The sequence below is a fragment of the Pipistrellus kuhlii genome, unplaced genomic scaffold (genome assembly GCF_014108245.1).
Source record: "Pipistrellus kuhlii isolate mPipKuh1 unplaced genomic scaffold, mPipKuh1.p scaffold_m20_p_1, whole genome shotgun sequence".
Taxonomy (NCBI): Eukaryota; Metazoa; Chordata; class Mammalia; order Chiroptera; family Vespertilionidae; genus Pipistrellus; species Pipistrellus kuhlii.
Genome location: NW_023425404.1, coordinates 119279022 through 119289870, shown reverse-complemented (window position 1 = coordinate 119289870; position 10849 = coordinate 119279022). Strand labels below are relative to the sequence as shown.

General features: G+C 39.8%; 1 protein-coding gene across 7 annotated transcripts in view; it reads left to right on the top strand.

Annotated features, from left to right (window-relative positions):
* The window catches only part of KIN (Kin17 DNA and RNA binding protein), a 38304-nt gene that overhangs the window by 1732 nt on the left and 25723 nt on the right, over positions 1-10849 (top strand). For 3 of the 7 annotated variants that reach the window (XR_004992107.2, XM_036461366.2, XM_045588626.1), the window contains exons 2-6: positions 5016-5059; positions 5141-5263; positions 7194-7375; positions 8183-8231; positions 9144-9201. Coding sequence is in view for 6 of the 7 variants with exons in the window: in XM_036461366.2 (XP_036317259.1) it covers positions 5016-5059; positions 5141-5263; positions 7194-7375; positions 8183-8231; positions 9144-9201 (456 nt within the window). In the remaining variant the exon portion in view is untranslated. Of the gene's footprint in view, positions 1-2513; positions 2609-5015; positions 5060-5140; positions 5264-7193; positions 7376-8182; positions 8232-9143; positions 9202-10849 lie in introns of all 7 variants that reach the window. The other 4 variants (XM_036461374.1, XM_036461395.2, XM_036461372.2 and 1 more) reach the window with 4 other exon arrangements.

Below are 10849 nucleotides of genomic sequence, written 5' to 3'. Positions count from 1 at the left end.
TGACATGTCATTATCACCAAAATCCATAGTTTACATTAGTATTCACTCTTGGTATTGGACATTCTAAGGGTTTGGACAAAAGTCTAATGACACATATCCACCAGTGATATGATACTGAGTGGTTTCACTGCCCTAAAAATCTCTGCTCCAGGTTATTAGGACTTTCAATTCTCCCTAAATTCTCAAATTACAGTACGATACACTTCCTCCACCCTTTCCTTCCACTTCCCTCCTTTTTTTCTTACCATTGACTTGAAGATACTATGTCAGTTATCAGAACATTGACACTTTCTGGATATGTTAAATTGTTTCCATTAATTGTCATTTACCTTCTTTCTCTGACTCTTGTAATTATTGATCTAACGACCTGATTAGGTTCAAATATTTTGGGACAAATACTTTATAGGTGATTCAATATATTTCATATTGCATTATATAAGGAAGCCCATATGTCTAGTAGTGCTAAGATGATCATGTAAAGATCACAGCTTGAAAAATAATATTTTAGAAAATATTAGAAAGTAATATTTTCCCTCTTGCAAGAGCATGCAACTAGTAGGGTGATACTTTGGAATCATGACCATAAATCTAGTTTTCCTTTCACTTGTGTGTTTTAGCTTCTTTGTCTGTCTGAGTCAATTATTTCATTAGGGGTTGCAGAGCGGTTATTTTTCTAATTCTTTTTACATTTATTATTGGCTGCTACTCATTTATAAAAATAAGCCAGGGCTATTCAATTATTTTCAAATGTTATCCTAAAATACAGTTCCAATAGGAAAAGGAAAGTAAATGCTTAATACTTTCATTTAAGGCATTTGTGGTGATTCAGGTCTGTTTGCCCCCAGATCTGTTTATTTCCCTTCCCAACCCTGGAGGACAGCCTTGGGGAGGAGAGGTTGACCCTAATAAGTTTCTGCCTCTGTCTTCATCTCTCGGTATTGGAAGATTGAGAGCGAGAAAGGTCAGGCCCAGAGTATTCCATTCCTACCTATCCACTCCCTTGGGTTTCCTTGAAACTAGCCTAGTCAAGATTTAGTGTTGAAATCAGGATAGTGGCAATGGGAATGAGCAGAGGGACTGGATAAGAGTTATTAAGAAAGCTGACTGGGCTTAGTGATTTGTGGGATGAAAGAGAAGGACACTAGAATGCCAGCCTTGGTCTTGACTGGGTGTGATACCTCCTATTCACTGAGGTAGGGGTTACAGGAGGAGAGGCACATTTTTCATTTCTATTACTGGTGAAGAATCAGGTTCAAATGCTCTTTAGAACAGATACAAAGTCAAAATGTATTTCTGTATACACTGAGTGGCCAGATTATTATGATCTCTGAACGCAAATATAATATAATGTAATGTAATGTAATATATATGTATATATATTAGAGGCCTGGTGCATGGATGTATATGGGTGGGGTCCAGCCAGCCTGGCCAGGGGGAGAGGACATGGGCAGTGGGCCGGCCTGCCTGCTGGTTGAACTCCTGGCCAACGGGACAATTTGCATATTAGCCTTTTATTATATTATATGAGTAATCCTTTCAAACTGTTTAGAAGAGTACCTAGTACTCAATAATAATCAGAGATCATAATAATCTGGCCACTCAGTGTATATAAAAGCCTAAGTGACCATCCAACCAGTTGTTATAACACGCACTGACCACCATGGGGCAGACTCTCAATGCAGGAGCTGCCAAGCAACAGCAACTTTGTAGAGTGCCCTCTTGCACTCTGGGACCCCTTGGGGGATGTTGGACTTCTGGTTTCGGGTCAATCCCCGCAGGCTAGGCTGAGGGACCCCACCTGCCAAAGGGACCCTGCTCACAGCACAGATGCCTTTTGAGCCCCAGCACCGCCCCAGGTGCAGCTGGCAGGGGAGGGACTGCGGGAGGTTGGCTCCAGTGGGTGTCTGTCCCACCTTGCCCAGGCTTGCCCTACTGGCCACCTTTTAATTTATTAATTTCCACCACCCATATTAATTTCCTTTCAATGTGCACTGGGCCTCTAATATTTTTATAATCAGCTGAGCAGATATAGATTTAGTGTGTTTAATATAAGGTTTATGTAATATGCAACAATGTATTTTGGATAATAGCTGAAGTAGAGAAAAGATGGTGAAAAATAGTGTCCTTACTGGAAATTAATGGCCCATTTTATTTCCTTATATTCCTCAAAGCACTTGTATAACACACACTCTGTGTGCAATAGGTACTCAACAGTAATTTGTTAAATTGACACACAAAAAATGAAATCACTCCTATTTTACTGTGCATAGAAGTGTTTCTTACTAATGTTTTCTAAAGCACTATTTTTTTTTTTTTTGTCTCTTTAATACCTGGAATTATTCTTTGATTAGCAGGGTTGTAAAACTCAGCTTGGTAATTTGGCTAGTGATTTTATTACTTTTTACAGTCTATCATCAAAGAGCAACTTTTTAGAGTTTAATTAAATACTTCTACTTAGGCTCCATTATGATGACCTAAATCAGAATTTAACTACTCCCTTTACATTTTTGTAGAATGGCTTTAAGTGTCATTGTATGTCCGAATCTCATCAGAGACAACTATTGCTGGCTTCAGAAAATCCTCAGCAGTTTATGGATTATTTTTCAGAGTAAGTAACTCAAAGACATTCTTATCTCATAAACCTCATTCAGTTGGACATTTTATAGATGATTAATATTTTATGTACGGAAGGCTCTGTTTATCCTTGCATATTAACATGATAGTTATATTTGTGCTCAGTTTCTGTCTTCCTTGTACAATTTATCATAGTATGAAATTATTTAAAAAATATTCCTCACAGTTCAGTGTTTCTTTTTATTCACTTCAAACAAACAAAACTATCTTTTCTTTTAAAAGTGTGGCTAAGAGCACAGCTCTAGAGTAAGATTGCCTGACTTGAAATTCTTTAAATCCACTCATGAGCTATGTGAGTAGTGAATTACTTAAGTTTTTTTTGGCTTTAATCTCATTTCTAAAATGAGACTAAAGATAGTCCCCTCGTCCAGGTATTGTTTCTTCTTCTTAGGGTTTATATGAGTCTATCTGAGTAATACTTTCAAATTGTTTAGAAGAGTACCTAGTACTCAATAATATTAGCTATTAATTACTAATATTTAGTCTTGCTTCTCTCCATCTCTTTTTTTCTAAAGTTGTAGGTCTTTTGATTTTAGGACTGTCTTGAATGCCACCAGGGTACTTACAGTGCACTTTGGGAAATAACATTCTGGCAGGAGCCATCTACACTCAGTGCTTTCCTTGCCCCCTCCCTCCCATTCAGTCCATCCACCACAGCGCCTTTTGCCTCTGTTAGACTCCTGAAGAGTCACTCATGCTTTTTTCCATCTTCCTTTTCCTTGATCTTTCTTCAATGGATTAAATCTTAACTCTCAATTGAAACATCTCTCTGATTTATATTCTTCCCTGGTTTTCCTCCTACCACTCCCTCTGCTCACTCTCTTCACTAACTCCTCTTCCTCTCCCAGCTCCTCAAATGTAGAAAGTCCTCCAGGTGCCCGCTTGGCTTCTTTTCACCCCATTCTACAGTCTTCATGAGTTACATTACTCTTCTGTTACCTTTATGATTGGATAAACATAAATTCCTAAGTCTGAATGTTCATTCATAAACATCTATCTTGAGTTATAGATTTTTTTTTTTGGGGGGGGCAATTCTAATCTGTATTTCTGAGGGCCATTTCAGAGCCAACATTTCTAAAGCTGGACATAGGATTCTCCCCTCTCCCCCTCACCTACTGGTTATTCTTTGCTGGCTAAAAACTGCCTGTGCAGACTGCCAAGCTGCAAACCTAGCATTCTCTGGAAATACTTTCCTGTGGATTCTCCCTTACAATGGCCTTTAAATGTATTTTTTCTATTCTCACAGTCACAGAAATCATCCTCATTGTCTCCACCTAAAAGATTTCAGTGACTTCCTCACTGGTTTCCTGGCCTGCAGCTTCTGATCCTCTTGAATTAGTACCTGTTCTCTGCCTGTGGTTCACAAACCAGTGCCCAATCAGAATCACCTTGAGGGCTTGTGAAGACAGAATGGCAGACTCCATACCCCTTTCTGATTCAGTAGATCTGGGATGGGGCTGTAGACATTGCATTTCTATAAAGTGTCCAGGTGACATTAATGCTGTTGGTCTAGGGACCAGACTATGAGAACTATTGTATATGCTCCAACAGCATTATCTTTCTAAGTCACAGATTGTCACAAGTTAGCTAAGTAAATTATTTTATGCTTTTCCATTGTCTGCATAAACCCAACCTCTATAGCATGACCATCAAGGTACTTCAAAAATTAGCTCTAATATTATAGTCCAGCTACTAGGTACATCTTCTTCTTATTGTTCTGTCTTCAATGTTAGCCAAATTCAATTGTCATTTCTCAAACATGTGATTCTTTCATCTTTCATTTCTCTGTGCCAGTTGGGAATGGCCTTCTCTTCTTCACCTGTAAAAGTCCTATTTACACTTCACCACCCATATTACAAATCACCACTAGGCACCTCTGGATATCTCCCTTAATTCTTCCTATGACATTTTGTTACATCTCTTTTTCAACTTGACTTTTGTTATGATTGGGTCTGCTAAATTATAACTGAGGTAAAGATTCATGTTTTATTCACCTATGTTTATCTAGCACTTAACACAGTGAGCTCAGTTCAAAGGGACACATTGAGTGCCAGTTTCTTATGAAATAAGGGCAGTTTTGTTATCAATAGACAAGGGTTGTTATGCCACAGTCAATAGTGCTAAGAGATTTCATGAAGGACCCTCCCCAAAAACGTGTAGTCACTTTTGCTACAACTCCAAACTGACTTTTAACTTGAATTCTTGAAAACTATAATCTTTGGGGATTCTTTCCTTGTTCATTTTTAAAAGATTCATAACAAATAAATATTCAACAAATGTTTCATATATCTTTTGAGAATTCAAACTGGCTTAAATTTCAGGAAGATAATGTTATGTATTTATAGAAAATACTTTAATGCTTTCCTTTCTTTCTTAATTAGGGAATTCCGAAATGACTTTCTAGAACTTCTCAGGAGACGATTTGGTAAGCATTTTATGTATTATGCACAGAAAACTTTCTGGTCTATAACCTGCTCAGGATCATAGTTTCACATTTTGTTTTTAGGCACTAAGAGAGTTCACAACAACATTGTTTATAATGAATATATCAGCCACCGAGAACACATCCACATGAATGCCACTCAGTGGGAAACTCTGACTGACTTTACCAAATGGCTGGGCAGAGAAGGTAAGAATGAGACATCCTATCTAATAAAAGAGTAATATGCATATTGGCCATCACTCCAACACACAAGATGGCTGCCCCCATGTGATCAGAGATGGCTGCCCCCATGTGGACACAAGATAGCTGTCACAAGATGGCCAGCAAGGGAGGGCAGTTGAGAGGGACCAAGCCTGCAAGGAAGGGCAATCTGGGGCAGTCAAGCCTGTAGAGGAGGGCAGTTAGGGATGACCAGATCAGCAGAAGAGGGAAGTTGGGGGTGATTGGGCCTGTGGGGAAGGGCAGTTTGGGGGGACCCAGACCTGCAGGGAAAAACAGTTCAAGGGGGGCAGGCTTGCAGGGAAGGGCAGTTAGGGGTGACCAACCTACAGGGAAGGCAGTTAGGGGTGACCAGGCCTTCAGGGAGGGCAGTTAGGAGTGACCAGGCCTACAGGAGAGTGCACTTAGGGACAGTCAGGCTGGCAGGGGAGCAGATAGGCACCAATCAGGCTGGCAGGGCAGTGGTTAGGGGGTGATCAGGCTGGTAGGTAGAAGAGGTTAGGGCAATTAGGAAGTTAGGCAGGCGAGCAGTTGGGAGCCAGCAATTCTGAATTGTGAGAGGGATGTCTGACAGTCGAACATCCCTCGAGGGGTCCCAGATTGGAGAGGGTGCAGGCTGGGCTGAGGGACACACCCCTTTCCCCATGCACAAATTTAGTGCACCGGGCCTCTAGTATTTAAATAATAGCAGTTATGTGGCTCCATTTCAGGGAGAGAGAGAGTGTCATAGTTTCTATATAAATTTATTGGAAAGAGGATGAGTAAGGTAATTTAAAAAATGTGGATCCTGTCCCATATACCAAAAGGTAATGGGTTCAATTCCCAGTCAGGTCAGGGCACATGTCCAGAGTGCTGGTTCGGTCCCCAGTCAGGGTGCATATGATGTTTCTCTCTCACGTTGATGTTTCTCTTTCTCCTTCTCTCTTTCTCTCTCTCAAATCAATAAAAACATACAAAAAAATTTAAAACAAAACAAAAAGACTGTGGAGTCCTAGCTGATGTAGCTCAGTTGGTTAGAGCATCGTCCCATACAGCTGAGGGTAGAGGGTTCAATTCCAAGTCAATGGTTCAATCCTGGGTCGAGTGTTCAATTCAGGTCAGAGCAAGTACTGGAGGCAACTAATGTTTCTCACATTGATGTTTCTCTCTCACTTTTTCCTCTCTTCTTTCTCTAGAATCAATGAAAAACATATCCTTGGGCGAGGATTAAAAAACAAAATGGGGAGAGAAGCATAATATTCCAGGGTTGATTTTTGTATATTGCAGTTAAATATAAATGTCTGAAATCACTCGTTTGACAGTGCCAAGATTTATCACTGAAGCAACTTCTCATTTATATTAAGGATCATTATCAATCCTCTTCCATTTTTGCCCCCCGTATTCATTTCACTTTAGGAATCTTCTTATCCCTCTTAAGTAGATTTTTTAAATGTATTGCTTTATTCATTTTTAATCTCATAGGATGAAAAGTTGGGGAGAAGAAAAGAAGGGAAATTTTGTGTCAATGTATTACCTATTCAATGTCTTAATTACTCAGTGTGCTATTTTATTTCATTTTAGGGGAATAATTTCACTTAGTTACATTAACAAAATATCATGTACTCATTGAATGTTAGACACACACAGTTGATTAATTGCCAAGCAAGATAATACTTTCATGTTTAAATATGTTTCCTCAACCTAGGTGGCTAAAAATCAAAATAGTAATTTATGTTCAAAGACAGAGACTATTCCACTTGAAATACATAAATCTCATTAATTATAAGTATGGAAAATTCATGTACTGCAAGAATTTCTATATTTGAATGAATGTGTAAATTATGCAAAGATAGAACATTTATATTTACCTTCAGCTTTAATTATGTGCAAATTTATTATATCTGTGTGTTTTTTTAAGGCTTGTGCAAAGTAGATGAGACACCTAAAGGCTGGTACATTCAGTACATAGACAGGGACCCAGAAACTATCCGCCGGCAACTGGAACTAGAGAAAAAGAAGAAGCAGGACCTTGATGATGAAGAAAAAACTGCTAAATTTATTGAAGAACAAGTGAGAAGAGGTCTGGAAGGGAAAGAACAGGTGGGTACGGTATTATTGAGAGAGGCAATAGAAAGAAGCAAAATTGCTTGTTTTGTTAAGTATTCAATTGAGTTTTGTAAGTATTGTGCCTTAAGTAGGAGGAGAAAGATCATGGCTGAATTTATTGTAAAAGCCCAGGTTTTGGAGTTGAGACAAACCTGGGTCAATTCCTGACTTACTGACTACTCAATCTTATGTAATTGTATAATCTTCTAAACCTCAGTGTTCATAGCTCTCAAAAGAGGCAGTAGTTAATCAGAAAGAAATAAGCAGATAATTTCTCCTGATTGTAATTAATGCAGGGCTGGAGATAAACTGTGTGGGAGAGTGAGGAGCCAGAGCTTGCTCCAGCCTGGAGAGGACATAAAATATTTGAGGGTAAATACAATTCCTGGGTTGAGAAGTCTTAAAGAATGGGCAACACCAGAGTAAATGGGGAGGGTGGGCAGGCATGGTGATGGTTCAGGGGTTAGAATAAGTAGATCAAGGCATTTATTTCTAAATTATTTATTGGATACCTCCTACGTGCCAGGCACTCTTATAGACATGGGGTATACAACAGAGAACAAAAGAAAAAAAATCCAATAAAATAATTCTTAATTGGAGAATATTTATAACACATATAATTTCTTAATTATGTTAGAGTTGTATCTTAGAGCAACATTGCAACATAGGTAGAGTACTATCATGTTAGAGTTGTATCTTAGAGCAACATTGCAACATAGGTAGCAAGTACTAATATAGGAGTATTGAATATTGTTAGTAAATGCTTTGTGAACCAATCTTCAAATTGTTTTTCTCCCCAAGGAAGCCCCTGTTTTTACAGAATTAAGCAGAGAAAATGATGAAGAGAAAGGTAATTTTACTTGTTTTTCTTTTATTAATGTGGATGCTTTTGCATTGGATCTGCTAAAAGTTGGCATGTTTGGAAGCAAGATGCAATCTGTCAGGATTGCATTGTTCTCATTTATAAAAAGGCATTACTGATGAATTTGATGGGATGCCCTCAGCTACAAATAAAAACAAAACTGGCAAATAACAAATTAGCTTAAACAATAAGGAACTATTTTGTCATATCAAGAGTTCCACAGGTAGGGTAGTGCAGGATGCTGAACTATCAGCAGCTGGACAAGAGGTGGCTGCTGGCACTTCTGGCCATCATATGCAGACCCAGCATTGTCCCGAGGATGACAGACAGAGCATCTCTCCAGGAGTTCCTTATGAGCAGATACTCCTCCCGCCAGTGGACTTCTTTTTGGATGTCATTGATCACATGTCCACCTAAAGAACCGTCACAGGGAAGGGAATGGGATTGTTTTGATTTATTTATACCAAAACACCCTTACCAATCACCTCCCAAGGGTCCCACCTTGTAATCCTGATGCCTTCGGCATTCCCTTTTCAGCTAATTTAAGTATGAATTTTGGGAGATACAAACATTCAGACCATTGCACCCTTTTAGCCATGTTTGAGAGGTATGGACACTTAAACAAAATTGAATTCCTGTTAGTGAAGAGAGGGAAGCAGCAGAGTAGAAAGGCAGTGCAGGCTGTCTGCTAAGTCCTTGATCATGAAGGTCTTTCCCAGCCCTGTGAGCATCCATCCAGCATATTCTACAGGAATTTATTCCAGCTCTCATTTATTCAAAATGCCCATGGAAAACAACAAAAACAAAATGCCCGTGAATTTCTGTGTGGATATATTGTGGTATCTGATAATTTTTATTATCATTTTCCTAAAATATGCAATACCAATTTTTTTCTCCTAGTGGCATTTAATTTGAATAAAGGAGCATGTAGTTCGACAGCAACATCTTCCAAGTCAAGGTAAGTTGCTTGAACAGGTATCTTAGAAATTGAGAATTTCTGTGAAATATTGATGACTACATTTTAAAAGCTGCAGTATTAAAAGAAAGAAAAGAAAGAAAGAAAAACTGCAGTATTATAAATTATTTTTTTCTGGTTGTACTTTTTGTTTTTTGCTTGATGGTTGGTTTGCTTGACAGTGTGATTAGCAGCTGTTTTTTTCCATACACTTGCCTGTCATAAGATGACTGTCTTTTGAGGAAAGGGTTTTTTTATTAAAGGCTTCGCATGGATAAACTATTACTTCTCCATGCATCCTCCGCCACTTAATGGTTCCTCTGCTACTGCAATATTGTTTATTTTTCTATCATAGTCCATTTAGCAAATTTAAATGTTAGCCAGGGTATACATTTTTTGCTTTACCTGCTGTGTTACAGTCTTCTGAGAATAGAGACTACATTATTGAGTCATCTCCTTGGTATACCACCTAGTACAGTATAAATGCACTAGTGGTCACTCAGTAAGAATTGCCTTCTCTTCTAGATGGTATAATATAGGCAGGAGTCCACAAACTTTTCTGTAAAGGGCCACATAGTTAATACTTAAGTCATTGTTGGTCATCCTATCTATGCAAATTAACCATCACTCTACCACACCCATAAGCCACACCCACCAGCCAATCAGGAGTGAGTATGCCAATTAACCCAATCAAGTTGGCTGTGGCCATGGAGCGAGCAGGAGGCGTGGGTTTCTCCAGAAATGGAGGAAGCCAAGCTTTCTGCACATCCTGGCAGGTCCAGGCCTTCACTAAAGGCTACAAAGTTTAAAAAAATTTTTTTTTTTTTTTATATTTTATTTATTTTTTACAGAGAGGAAGGGAGAGAGATAGAGAGCTAGAAACGTCGATGAGAGAAAAAACCAGCTGCCTCTTGCACACCCCCTACTGGGGATGTGCCCACAACCAACGTACATGCCCTTGACCGGAATCGAACCTGGGACCTTTCAGTCCGCAGACTGACGCTCTACCGCTGAGCCAAACCGGTTTCAGCCAAAGTTTTTAATTATAGAAGAGAACTAAATCTCTGCAGAGCTGGAGAGAGCAGGAGGCTTGAGTTGCCCCCAGCGATGGAGGAGGCCAAGTTTCTGCAGCCCTAGCCAGCCTTGGCCTCTGCTTAAGGCTAAAAAGTTTCAATTATAAAAAATAAATAAATCTCAGATTCCAGGGCTTCCACTTGGGTCACCAGGGGGCATGGTTGGTCTGCAAACTACCACAGGCCCCTAGCCCAGGCCACCCCATGCCCTAAGTGAACCTCCACCCTAATCTAGGACACCCTTCAGGGTAAACCAACTGGCCCCCACCCATGCATCAGGCCTCTATCCTATCTAATAATACTGTCTAATAAAAGAGTAATATGCAAATTGATCATCATCTAACACAAAAGATGGCTTCCCCCATGAGGACACAAGATGGCGACAGGGGAGGGTAGTTGGGAGGAACCAGGCCTGCAAGGGAGGGCAGTTGTGGACTATCAGGCCAGCAGGGGAGGGCAGTTGGGAGGGACCAGCCTGAAAGGGAGGACAGTTGGGGACAATCAAGCCTGCAGAGGAGGGCAGTTAGGGGTGACCAGTCTGGCAGAAGAGGGAAGTTGGGTGCGACCAGGCCTGCAGG